The following is a 14,309-nucleotide window of genomic DNA, read 5'->3' as shown; positions in this document are numbered from 1 at the left end:
GTCCTATTTTAAAGGATCTCTGGACTTGAATCTGCCTTCCCTGAATACCCAAATCTCTACCTGAAGCCAACGGCAGCTTTGGATCCACAAGGAATGCAAAAATCGGGGCTTTTTTCAGGGTGAAATAAATAATTGTAATGAATTGGAAAAAGATACAGGATCAGACAATGGAAAGTCATGGACACGTTTCCTTTTTGGTTAGTTATAATTTCACCCCAGATATCTTGAGTCAGTTACAGACTGATTAAATGGCTTGTCGGAACTCAATCCCATTCTTAATATAGAAAAACCCTTGTCATGGGTATTGTAAACATACTCTAAATCTCAGTATCTTGGCCATATAATTTAGCCTGAAAACACTCAAAGTAATGAGGCTCCATGCAAGTGGTCAGCTGCAATGTTTATTAGGGTTTTTAAAAATCTGTTTTTACATTACAGGAATGCAGTAAAATTATATCTAGAATGTCTAAACCATCTTTTCAGCCCAAATTCTTGACGCTGGCACAGCCACTGTTAAGTAAAAGATATACACTTTCCAGGAAAAAAGTATAAAAACTACCAGGAGGATTGCTGAAAGTATAATTTAAAAATATGATCTTTGCCAGATTTCCTACTTGCCAAGTGACGGTTTAGAGTGACTTTTACTACTGTTCTATAAACCCCTGAAAAAATGGGTTTATTCTGGCAAGTTTAACATATTAACTATAGCACAATAAGCAGGTATGACTGTAATACATGAAGTGGAAAGATATAACTGATTTGTCTCATAAGGAAGCAATACTGCAGCTATTTCCACTAAAGGTTAGCAAAGTACAGGCATCAAAGAAAGATTTAAGCACTGAATATAGTACATAACTTACATTTTATTTAAATATTTCTGTACATCAAGCACCAGAAACAAACAAAAAACCACGAATATGTTATATACGTTCAAATCCAAATATGTCCAGATGAAATTTACCTGGTTTACAAAATACCACAAAACATACAGGGTCACCTAAATTATTATTCTGTTTATTTTGCCTGCATATCCCTCTCTTTAAAGTTCTCTCTCCTGCACACTCTCTGTTAACTTCTCTGGACAGTGAGATCTGACAGTAATGTCTGAGAACACTGCTGCTCCAGAAGAGGGGTAGTACTGGTATTAGCTGATAAGGATTATATGCAGGCTGGCATTGAGGTATTCTCACCTGTATCAGTTTAGAATCCATAAGTGTGACTCCCTGTCTTTGAATAAATGATAGAGCAAGCAGAGGCTGAAGGCCATGATGGACAGAACCAGTCAAATTAAACACCTTGCCTGTACATTTGACTGGATGAATGTACAAAGACCATCAAAACATTTCAAAACAGAAGTTTGTTTTATTAAATTACTGAGTTTAAAAAAACCCAGAAATAAATGGTCAGGAAATACTTTCACTTCAACATAGAGTTCCTGCTGCAGTGATTTTTCCACCTGTGAAAGTGGATCATCTCTTGGTTTATGGCCACTGAAATGAAGCTAATCTTCTTCTTTCTCAATATAGGATTTTGTGCTAACTCGTGCCATTTGCCTAGCCAAGTAGCGATCCCTTGCTGATACCACTGTCTCTTCACTGCTCCGCTTGGCAAATTTGCTCACACACAGAGATTTTTTTTCCATCTGCTCTGCACCTTTTTGCCCTTCTTCTTCATCCTTACCTTTTGGCTCAGGAAATCTTTCAGAGCATGAGATTCTCTCCTCATTACTCTTTCTGTCCTTTGCCTTTGTCTCTTTTTCCTGGTCACACTGTCTGTCTTTTTCTAAGGATCTAGGGCTACTTTGCTTCTTGTCCCTGTCCCTTTCTGAGGCTCGAGGACTACTTTCCTTCCTGTCCCTGTATTTCTTGTCATCTTTGTCATCTCTCTCTCTCTTTTCCTTCAAATGTTCCTCCTTTTCTCTGCATTTTTCCCCTCTTTCTCTATCACTGTATCTGTCTTTGCCATTTCTTAGTCGTTCTTTTTCTCGTTCCCTTTCTGAATTCTTGTCCTCCCTCTCTTTCTCTTTCCTACCTTCGTCATATCCTTCTCTCTCTTTTTTATCTTTCCCCCTCTGTTTGTCCTCCGGCTCATCCCTCTTTCTGTAGTTATCTTTACTGGTATGATCCCCATATCTATGTCGGTCTTCCTTTTCCCTCCGGCGATCCTTTTCCTGGTTTCTATCTCTTCTCTCATGATCCCTTTCCTTGTGGGGCTCATCTTTTTCCCTTCTACCTATTCCACTCTCTCCTCTCCTAGGACGATTTATATGGGTTTTCATGTGGTGACTTCCCTCCTCACTGGAAGACTCTGATGAGCTGGAGTGTTTCCGGCTCCTGTGATGTTTGGAATCCTTCTCACTGCTCTCAGAGCTGTCTCGACTTTCCTTCTTTTTAGAACTAGCTCTGCTATTTTTATGATCATCATCACTACTATCACTTTCTAAGTCACTGTCCGCATCTGGGTTATCCTCTTCCTTAGCAGGGGTTCTAAGTCTTGGTCTCTCATCTGGACTTTTGTTTGTTTGGATGGATTCATCTGAATTAGTGGTAGATTTTTCTTCCTTTATCCTAGATTATTTGTTGTTGTTGTGGGAGGGGAAAAAAAAAAGATATTACATAGCCTGCAGTGTCAAACTATTCTGGAGTTTGTGACTTCTTGTTGGGACTTGAGCAACACTGTTAAGAAGTGATGCAGCTGAAAATTCTAAGCAGTCAAATCTGGTCTACTGTTCCGGTTCTAATATTCCAACTCTGAGGGATTTGTATTGAACGTTTGCATCAGGTTCTTTGGTACTGTATATGTCCTAGAAAACAGCAGCTTTGATTTTCAATACACTGAAAAAGTAGGGTTTGAATTTCAAGAATGAGTAGTTTTACAGCTCTATCATCCTTATTTAAAGGACAGGACACAGATTTGTATCTTGGTAATATTATCTACACGGCACACCCTTTCCTAAGTGTCTCACAATCCTACCCATGCCACATAGTTCCATATGAGGAAGAAGAGGGAATTTTTTTTTTGGTGTCTGAGAGTTACAAATACAACTCTCATTATTTCAGTAATAGCTGTAAATAGAACTCATGGTAAACATACGTCCTCATAAGACACTACAAGTTTTAAATTGCAACACAATATTCCTGACTCTCTGTGCTTGTTGGCTAGGATCTCACTCTTGTGGTTAAACTGACACTAGCATCTTGCTACAGTTCTTAACTTGTTAAATATAATAAAACAGGAAATGTGGGACAAACTCTCAGATATCAAACTTGGACAACGCCCCAAACTGTTACAATACCACAGTCTTTTTTGACTGATAAAGTGTATTTTTAATTCCATAGCCCGCATGTCTGTTTTCACTAATCATGTAGCTACAGCAACAGTTTGTGGTAAATACTCCTTGGGAATCAGTGGACCATCTGGTTAGGCTGAAACTTTGATACGAGGTTTAAAGCATGGTTATTCTTGGGAAAATGACTCTAAAAATTACACTGTAGTATTCCATAGTTATTCTCTTTAAATGATCTTCCAGATCTAAATGATGAAGTTTATAAGTCAAAGGTGAAATTTTTATTTGGCAGTGCTGCAAATTCTGTCTGACATCTGAAAATCGAGATGTTTTCTTTCTGTACCTTACACCAGCTTAATGAAAAAAATCCACAAAAATCTACAACTCAGCTGACAGTTTTGTTGGATTCAGCAGAATAGATTCCTACTTGTCTTCCCATAGATTAATTAGTTCTATAGGACTCAGAGCAGCAAAACTTGTTTCTAGTAAATAATTATGGTCTGAACACCCAGAAAGCAGATACGCTGACTAAGAAGCCACCATTCTGAAAGTCACTTTTCTGAACATAACTGCACTTAAATACTGCAGTTTCAAACTGAGAGAATTGTTCAAGCAAATACAATACCAAGTGGGTTAATCACTACTGCCATTGCTTCATAAGCATAGCTAAATCAGACAGTAGCATATGGATGGCTTCATAAACAGGCAAATGTGAAAAGCACAGTTCATTTTACTATTACAGAAGAAGAGTTTTGTTGTTACTCTTAAGATATACACTTTGCTGGTGAAACTTAAGCCTGATACAGAGCTGCTTTAGAAGAGCATACTGTTGTAGCAGCTGGTCCTTTAAATCTTAGAGTAGCCCTAACTTGGCCATTTTATATCTGACTGATGGAGGTATGCTAGTAAGTATGCTGACCTCCTGCTATGTTTTCCCCTAGTTTTCTCTGTTATTTCTGAGGTGGTGGCACAGCCTCACAATAAATACCAGCCAGAAGTCCTGTCTCTCAATAGGATGAGTAGCTCTAAAGAGATAACCTTCCTCACTTTAACTAAGAACTAATTTGAGACTCCATTCAATTTCAGTCCCAGGAAGCCTCCTGATTCAAGGTAATATTCATAGTCTTAGGATACAGCACACACATCTAATCATTGAGGACTTTCTAAGGTCCCAACAAATTAGTTTTAACCTGGATGAAGTGCCTTGAGTGGTCATTGATTGCTATAACGCCTTCAGTAAAATTAAAAAACCCAGCCAGCATCTCAGCCAGAGACGACCCAACTGTGTTCCTTCTATATTGGCCCGAAAACACAGCGCCATTTAATTATTTTGTTGTACACAGTACATGTAAAATTTAAAATATTCCCAATGGACTTGCTGTAAATTTGATTGCTTTCCTTTTGTCACAAGTATTAAGCAAATCAAGAAAACTGAAATATTTTTTCATATTTACGGTTAAATGCTGTCAGCTACAAAGACAGAGACTCATGTGTTCCAATTTTCCAGTGGGTGATAAAATGAAGTTGCACAACCATTAAATATCATTATCCACCTGAGCCCAAAACTATCTTTCTCTTGCTCTGCCTCTGGTAGCAAAACTTTTAATGTGGCTTATTAAAAATTATACAATGTTAAATTAAAAACTAGCTTCGAATAATGCTAGAATGTATTACCAGTGTAAGTAAGTATCTCCTTAACCCTACTAACCCTTCTCCTATTCTATACTTTCACCCAGTGATGACGATTTTTCATTTTCCAAAGGATGGTGTAGTCAACTCTGGAAAGCAAGCTCCTCCCCCACCTGTGCTTTGGTACTGCCATTCTTCTTACTAGGATTCTACTGACACTGGGAATTATGAACAGCATGAAGAAACTTTACATATAAAATCCTTCTGGAACTATGTCCTACCTGGCTTCACGGAGGCTGCATTTGGGCACCTCTTCTTCCCCCACTGTCTGGTTTAAAAGATGTCTGTAAAATCCACTGAGATCCTTCTGTTTGGTCACATCCAGGCATGCTAAGGGAAGCAAGATAAGAATGATGTTACAGTTTCATGAGCATTAACCAGACCCTATTTACATATGGTAAACCCATAATCCAGAAAGAGATGCTCAGGACATTGAAAATGTAGAAGAAAGTAAGTCTACCAGACTTGATTATTTTCCATTCTAGTTATGCTGGCTACTGCTTTAAGGCTAAAAACAGTTATCCTAATCTCTGGGATATGTGACTGTAAATCTGGCATGAGAATTGCTACTAATATTGCTGCAGCCTCCTCCTAAGCAACACTGACTCACTATTCTCCCTTTAACAGCTACTCCTTTCCAGGTGCAAAAATCATGCAACCAGTACTGATATTATGAGTGAGGTTCTACTCTATTCCCTCACATCCCACAGCGATCTGCCAGGGTAAACTACAGTCACAAAGTGCACTCTCATTCAGTCCAGTGTGTTACTCTCTGCTCTTCCTTCACTGTAAGTAGTTAGAATTCCATACCTTTCATCACCATGGATTTTTGACAGCTTTCCACGCCCTCACCTTTAGTCCTGCCCTCTCTTTGTCCACTGAGTTGGCTGTATGGTTTTGGAAGTCCCACCTCCCTTTCCAGGGCCCCTAGGGATAGTTGTTAACAGATGCATTTTTGGTGCTATTGGCCATTTTGGAAAAAAAATTAAAATGTATTTAATTTATCCTTATTGGAAAAATTAAAAATAAATTAATGAATATAGATTTTGTACCTTTTTTTCATTTTAAGAGGGAAATACACTTTTTATTCAGTTAGTTTTACTAGGATAGGAAAAAAGGAGATGTGTTAACACACACACAAGTATTATTAATATACAGAGAAAATATAATGGTTACATATGTACTGGGCATAGTTGTTCTACAGCCAGCAGCTTTCAGAGTTGTCCAAGAAAGTTTTATATATAATCAAAACGTATTAACATCTTTGTAGAGCTATGTGAAAAACTATTATTTTTCTTGATTTTATTTTTCATCTTCACATTGAAGCAGCCCCAAAGAATTAATTTTTCTGTGCTTATATAAAACTTTACATGGTATAGTATACCTTGTACACAAACTAACACCTAGCACTCCTCTCTTACCACTCATAAGCATTTGGTTTTGTTTTAACCAAAGAGGAAAAGGTCTAGTGAATTAAAAATTACAATACAATGTTTGAGAGACAAGGTAGGTAAAGTATCTTTTATAGGAACAATTTCTCTCACCAACAGAAGCTGGTCCAATAAAAGATATTACCTCACCCACCTTGTCTCTCTAATATCCTGGGACTGACACAGCTACAACAACACTGCATAATACAATGTTTAAAAGATATACTATCCTAACTTTTTTTTAAATTACCATTGGCTTGTTTTTAAAATTTTGCCTAAATAAATTAATTCCAAAACATGCAAACAAAAAACTGTAAAAACAGTTTACAGGGATATAATTTACAAAACGTGGAGAAAGTTTAGGCTCCAGAGAATATCAATATCATACAAAATCCTCCTTTACAGAGGTGGGCTAAAATATAAAAAGACAAGTCATAGCTTTTTAACTGATTGAAGACAGAGATAAAGGCAGCAACTGACACACCCACTCACCCTGCCTGTCCTCATGACTACCCCTCCAGGTGCAGCCTAGGCAATTAATTGGCCCACCTAATCACCTTAACCTCTTCAGATCTTGTGTGAGGTGGACACCCCATCACAATGACTCAAGTGGAAGATCCTCCTTACCTAGGGAGGGAGACATGAAACTGTTGTATAGAGGACAAGCTGTTTGAGAAAGCCTGTTATCAAAGCCTGGTATGCCATTGGCATAACCAGTGTTTGAAATACTGGAACTATGCCATGACAACAGGGGGTCACTGCTGCTGATGTTCCAAGAGTATATTTGTGTCTTTGTTTCCCACAACTTCACAATACTTTAAGAACATAAGAACATAAAGTAAAGTAGAGAAAGTAAATAAGGAAGTGCTATTTACCCCTTCTCATAACACAAGAACTAGAAGGAACCAAATGAAATTAATAGGTAGCAAGTTTAAAATGAACAAAAGGATTTCTTCACACAAAGCACAGTCAACCTGTGGAACTCTTTGTCAGAGGATGTTGTGAAGGCCAAGACTATAACAGGTTCAAAAAAGAACTAGATAAGTTCATGGAGGATAGGTCCATCAATGGCTATTAGCCAGGATGGGCAGGGATGGTGTCCCTAGCCTCTGTTTGCCAGAAGCTGGGAATGAGTGACAGGGGATGGATAACTTGATGATTACCTGTTCTGTTCATTCCCTCTGGGGCACCTGGCATTGGCCACTGTCGGAAGACAGGATACTGGGCTAGATTGATGTTTGGTCTGACCCAGTATGGCCATTCTTTTGTTCTTATGTAGAAGATGGAAATTTTAGATATTAACTAAAAGAGTCAGGAAAAGAGCGCAGGACAGAGTTGGAGGACATGTTTTTTTAAAGGTAACTAAAAGGTCAGGAAAAGGGGCCAGGGGAGTGGAGGTATCGGACTAGTTAAAATACCACCCTGGCTTACACAGGAAGTGAAGGAGGCTATAAAAAAAATAAAAAAAACCCCAATATACAACAAAGGGAAGAAAGAAGATGCTGATGATAATAAATAAAAATCAGAGGCCAGGAATTGCAGAAAATTTATAAGGGAAGTAAAAAGACAAAGGAGAAATCTATAGCCAGCAGATTTAAGGACAATAAGGGTTTTTTTGGTATATTAGGAACACAAAAAATTCTTACAATGGTATTGGTCCTTTACTAGATGGAAATGGTAGAATTGTCAATAATAATGCAGAAAAGGCAGAAGTGTTAAATAAATATTTCTTTTCAGTATTTGGGGAAAACAAGATGATGTACTCATAATACAGGATGATAATTAAAAACACTTTCCATTCCAATAGTAACTTGGGAGGATGCTAAACATCAGCAATGAATGTTAGACATTTTAAAAATCAGCAAGTCTAGATAACTTACATCCAAGAGCTTAAAAGGGCTGGCGAAGGAGTTTGCTGGACTGTTAATGTTAATTTTCAAATGTGTCTTGGAACACTGAGGAAGTTCTACAAAACTGGAAGAAAGCGAATGTTGTGCCAATATCTAAACAGGGTAAATGGGACAACCAGGTAACTGTACACCTGTCATCAATCCTGGGCAAAACAAAATAATGGAATGGCCAATACGGGACTCTATTAATAAAGAATTAAAGAAGGATAATATAATTAATGCCAATCAACATGGGTTTATGGAAAACAGATTATGTCAAACTAATCTTGATTTTTTTTTGAGATTACAAGTTTGGTTGATAAAAATAATAATGTTGATGTAATATACTTAGACTTCTGTAAGGCATTTGGCTTGGTACCATATGACATTTTGATTAAAAAACTAAAAAGATATAAAAATCAACATGGCACACATTAAATGGATTAAAAAGCTGGCTAACTGACAGGTCTGAAAATGGAATTGTAAACAAGGAATGTGTTTCCAGTGGGGTGTCTCAGGGATCGGTTCTTGGCCCTATTCTATTTCACATTTTATCAATGACCTGAAAAAAAACAACGAAATCATTACTGATAAAGTTTGCAGATGATACAAAGGTTGCAGGAATGGTAAATAATTAAGAGGACAGGTCACTGATACAGAGTGATCTGGATTGCTTGGTAAACTGGGCTCAAGCTGAACATAAACATATACCTCTGGGAACAAAGAATGTTGGCCATACTTACAAGATGCGGGATTCTATCCTGAGAAGCAGTGGCTCTGAAAAAGCCTTGGGGGACATGGGATAATCAGCTGAACACAAGCTCGCAGTGTGATGCTGTGACCAAAAGGGTTAATGCAATCCTTGGATATATGAACAGTGGAATCTGAGCAGGGACGTTACATTACTGCTGTATTTGGCACTGGTACGACCACTGCTGAAATACTGTGTCCAGTTCTGGTGCCCATAATTCAAGGATGTTGATAAATTGCATAAAGTTCCGAGAAAAGGCACGAGAATGATTAAAGGATTAGAAAACATGCCTTATAATGATAGACTCAAGGAGCTCAGTCTATTTAGTTTAAGAGAAGGTTAAGTGGTGAGTTGTTCATAGTTTATTAAGTACCTATATGGGAACAAAAATGTAATAATGGGTTCTTCAATCTAGCAGACAAAGGTACAACAAGATCCAATGGCTGAAAGTTGAAAGCTAGACAAATTCAGTCTACACATTTTTAACAGAAAGAACAGGAGTACTTGTGGCACCTTAGAGACTAACAAATTTATTAGAGCATAAGCTTTTCGTGGGCTACAGCCCACTTCTTCGGCTGTAGCCCACGAAAACTTATGCTCTAATAAATTTGTTAGTCTCTAAGGTGCCACAAGTACTCCTGTTCTTTTTGTGGATACAGACTAACACGGCTGCTACTCTGAAACCTGCCATTTTTAACAGAGAGAGTAATTAACCACTGGAACCCTCTACTAAGGGTCATAGTGGATCCGCCATCACTGGCCATTTTAAAATCAAGACTGGATGTTTTTCTAAAAGATCTGCTCTAGTTCAAACAAAAATTAATTCTGGGACGTTTTATGGTCTGTATTATACAGGAGGTCACTTTAGATGGTCACAGTGCTCTCTGTGCTTTTGGCCTTACAATCGATAAATACATGTGTGTATTAACATTTCTTTATTCCTCTGTCATTAAAGCAATTATTTAATGGCTTTATTTAGAACTGTACTAATTGTATAAAAAGAATATTTCCCTCTTAAAATATGGAAAAGACATGAAATGTACATGTATTAATTTATTTTCAATAGTTCTAGTAGAGAAAAATAAATTTTAAAAGTATTTCCTCCCCCCCATGGCATATGTCCAAAAATGATAGTTAGGGGCCCTGGAAAGGTTGGAAAGGATAGAAGAGACGCTCAAAACCATGCGACCAACTCATTGGACAAAAAACAGGTGAAAATAAAAGGTGGGGGCAAGAGGCATGGAAATCTGTCCAAAATACATGGATGGTTAATCCCGTCTCAGCACAGGAGGTAAATGAAATAACTTCTTGATGTCCCTTCCAGCCCTACATTTCTATGATTACTACTACAGAACCCCATCTACAGCCTAATTCAGAGACCAGGATGAAAATTCTGTGCATCACACCCATGACCACTCTCTTTAACAGCAAAAGGCCACACTTTCCTTTTGAGGGAGAGTCATATTGGTTCAGCGTAAATCTCACCCTCCAGTGCTGCCTCCTTTTTTTCTCTTTCCTCCTCCTCAGCCCTTTCTTGCAGTTTCTTCTTATAGGCTGATGTCACAAAGGCCTCTTTGTCATCAAACTCTTCCCCTTCCATTTCACGCTCCTTCTGAATTTTTTTTTCCATTCTTTTTTCCTGCTCCTGCTTTCTTACCTCAGCTGCTTTGAGGATATTTTGGATGTATTTGGGCTAAGGGGGGGAAAAAAGAGTAATGAGATGGAATCAAGGTGGCTAAGAAAAGACAAAGGAGAGTTGCTGGGTACACTAAAAAAAATCAGTTTTTAGTGGAACAAAAATGGCAGTAGTCAGCCCAGCTAGTTTATGCTGTTGCCACTGCTGGGACAATGATCTCAATGAACTAATATAAACATTTGTCAGCTCCAGATCATGGGAATTTTCTCCTCATTAATGAAACAGCTGCATTCAACAAAAATCTGAGCCTAGCTTCAAGTGGTGTACTGCTGCTCAGGCTGAAATCAAATGCTTTCAATACAACCTTTCTTCCAGCATTTTTCCGTCTTGTGATAGTTCTCTCCCTCTTCAACTTGCTATAAGGGAATGGGATGCATTCTTCATTTAGACCTATCATAGCCTGACAAAACACTCCATTACCAAATGTAATGAGCAATAATGAAAGTGTGATTTGTCACAATAATTCAGCCATTTTCTGGAATAAGGAATTGGGCTGTGGAAAATGGTTCACATGTTATAGATGAAATATAATTACTTTAGCTTCTTGACAGACCCTATAGCAGCTGACTAGCGAGAGGCAGACAGTGTATCCTCATTGCTACAAAATTCGGTCAGGTTGCCCAAAGACAGCCCTTCCCCCATTCAGTTGGGTTGCCTGATACGAATAATTAATAAATAAATAAATAAATAAATAATAATAATATTAACAATAATAAATAATAATAGTAGTAGTATTGTTGTAGTGACTAAAGGCTCTATCAGGATTATCCCATTGTAACAGGCTCTCCAGAAATTCATGTGGTCCTTGTCCCACAGAATTTATGGGTGGGAAGCTAGTACAGAGCTTGTTGTCCTCCCAATCAACGACAGAATGAAATGGGACTAGAGTCCTGAAATATTTGATGAACAACCAGTTTTACAACACCTTACAACTACCAGTCTTACAACATCACAATTTTATATAACACAATTTTGAGCACAACACATGTGGGCCCTGCTACAGAATGCACAACGGGTTACTAGGATATCAAAAAAGGTAGTAAAATCAGTTAACTAGCCCTGGTTATTCCTAGCATACAGAGGTAACACAGACAGCATACATTTTCAGTTATGGACCTTTTTGTCATCTTTTCCTGAGAGCACTTTGGCATTACTTTCTTTCTTCTGCTGCTGCATTTCATCATAGATACTGTCATATTCATACACTGTGGAGTCTTCTGCCAAGGCCTTCTGAATCTCAAGTTTGGTCTTAAAAAAAAATGAGAAACACAAAGCAATGAAGCATGCAATTTTAAGCTTTTAAAACTTTGTATTCATATATTTTGCTTTAACTAGATTAGCTCATGATATAAATCTACTAGGAAACTGAACATAAATTCACCACGACTCACCAAACAAAGGACTTTGTATATGATCAGAGCTAAAAATAAGAGTAATTATAAGAAGAACGATATTTATGAGATAAGGAATAGAGTACAATGAGAAAACATAATAATTACAGCAATTAAGCTATTATGGATCCTGCTTAGTGGAGAATTACCCATTGAATAATATTCCTAGCTCAGATGGATTTTTTTAAATAAATACAAATAATAAAAAGTTTAGCCAATTTGTCCATCTATTTTTCTACATAGTTTTCTCTAAATATACTCCTATAGGTCATCTACAGAACTTTATCCTGTGCACTTTACCTCCTATAAATAACCTTGTATTATGTTTGGGCTAAGTGTAATTGTTTTCCGATTGTTGGGTCTCTCTACAGAATTATCATGTTCCTCCTGGACAACTTACCCCTGAATACAATACAAGACAAGACTCATTGTTGGCAAGAACTCCATTATACAAGAACTCACCACTTTTTTATCATCTTTAATTTCCCCTAAAATATTACATTCTCCCTCCAAAAAAAGTTGTTTAAAATATTCATTCAATAAAGGATCACTACATTCTACGCACAGAAAAAAATGCAATTTTTCATGGTTTTATGGTGTGTGTATTAAGTAACTCTTCAAGTTTTATTGTGTGTTGTAAACTATATTCAGCTCTATGGAAACTTCAGTTACAAAGTTTGCATTAGGCTATTTTTCAACTACTCCTGGACACAGCCAAAGAATCCCAAGAACAGTCTTTTTCAGATAAGTGGAATAATTTATTACACCCGTAAAAACATGGAAGCTAAAAACCAGCCTTTGTTAGGAGAAAGACTCCTACTTCACATTTGCTAAATTGGAACTAGAGAATTCTAAATCTGTTTTTAAAGAAGGTCTTGCATTGCAGATGTGATGTAGAAAATCACCATGTTTGAGCCAATTTTTAAACATTAGTTCTAAACATGAAATAAACTAATTATATTTCTGCCATTTTTTGCTTCACAGCCTGCTGTGTAGTAACACAGAACCAGCTTTTGTGTATGTGTTCTTTTCTTAAAAAGTCAAACAAAGACCATTATTACTTAGCTATAATTTCAGTTCTCTAAAGGTAGGTTACTATAGATCCCCATTCTTAGATTCTTATGGCTCTTACAATGATTTGGAAAGCACATTCCCAATGGATATAATGATCCAGATGCCTTATAATGTGTACCTTTGACCATGATCATAAACAGGTCAGTCCAACTACAACTAATCCTAACTTTCAAGAGTGTACCTACGTAAAAACCTAGAACTACAAATAGTAAATGACACTCTCTATAAGGCCCTGACCACTGTAAAATTACAACAAATAGTAAATGACACTCTCTATAAGGCCCTGACCACAGTAAAAGTACAATCTTATTACATATACTTTTATCTGACCTGGTTGCAAATAACAACATTTGAATTATGTTCACATTTCAGCCATTGTATGAGGTAGAAAAGTTGTACATAATGTTTGTGCATACATCACAGAGCCTAACTGTGTTGGTATCAATGAATTCTGGGAAAATCTGAGGACAGAGTACCCAAAGGACTTGCCCACACTGCAGCATGTGTGGCAATGCATTCTGGGATGTACTGATGCATGGAGAACTGGGAGTAAAGGGGACCGACCATAGTTACAAATGCATGGTTAAGAAGGGAGTCATCTTATCCACACTGAAAAAAAACTGTGTGCTGAAGTGGTTACAGGAAGACAGCCGGCCTAGATTGCTGGCAAGGGCAAAACATTGTTAGCTGGCATGGTTACTAATGACAGCAATTTCTTACTTTCTTATATGCATGAGGACTCCCACACCCCAACTTACTTGCTTCATTACTTGCTTTTTTAATGCTTCTTTTTGTAGACTCTCGCCCACAGATGTCTGTTAGAAGAGAACATGATTAGCAATAAAATTAGATTATTGTGTTTACACATGTTATATTAGGTGTTATTTTTCTAACACTATAATAATCCATAGCTTAGTTTTTTAATAAAGTGGTTTCACTGTATTATTATTATAACTTTTACAGCTTTTTTTCTGAAGAATCATAAGAAAAACTGAAAATTAATTAACAAACATACAACAGATCAGTGCAGTTGTACCATGGAAAGAAACTATCCCATATTAGTATAGAAATAATAATCAGTTTTACAACACAATTTCCAAGAA

General features: G+C 37.2%; 1 protein-coding gene across 1 annotated transcript in view; it reads right to left on the bottom strand.

Moving 5' to 3' along the window:
- Positions 1–440: 440 nt before the first annotated feature.
- The window catches only part of NSRP1 (nuclear speckle splicing regulatory protein 1), a 33,057-nt gene continuing 19,188 nt past the window's right edge, over positions 441–14,309 (bottom strand). The window contains 5 exon segments of the mRNA XM_065418316.1: positions 441–2,567; positions 5,197–5,305; positions 10,531–10,738; positions 11,858–11,989; positions 13,965–14,021. Of these exon segments, the coding sequence (XP_065274388.1) occupies positions 1,502–2,567; positions 5,197–5,305; positions 10,531–10,738; positions 11,858–11,989; positions 13,965–14,021 (1,572 nt within the window). The 3' untranslated portion in view covers positions 441–1,501.

The sequence above is a fragment of the Emys orbicularis genome, chromosome 17 (assembly GCF_028017835.1).
Source record: "Emys orbicularis isolate rEmyOrb1 chromosome 17, rEmyOrb1.hap1, whole genome shotgun sequence".
NCBI classification, from domain to species: Eukaryota; Metazoa; Chordata; order Testudines; family Emydidae; genus Emys; species Emys orbicularis.
Note: the sequence above shows the minus strand (reverse complement) of the source record. Positions and strands in the feature narration are given on the sequence as shown.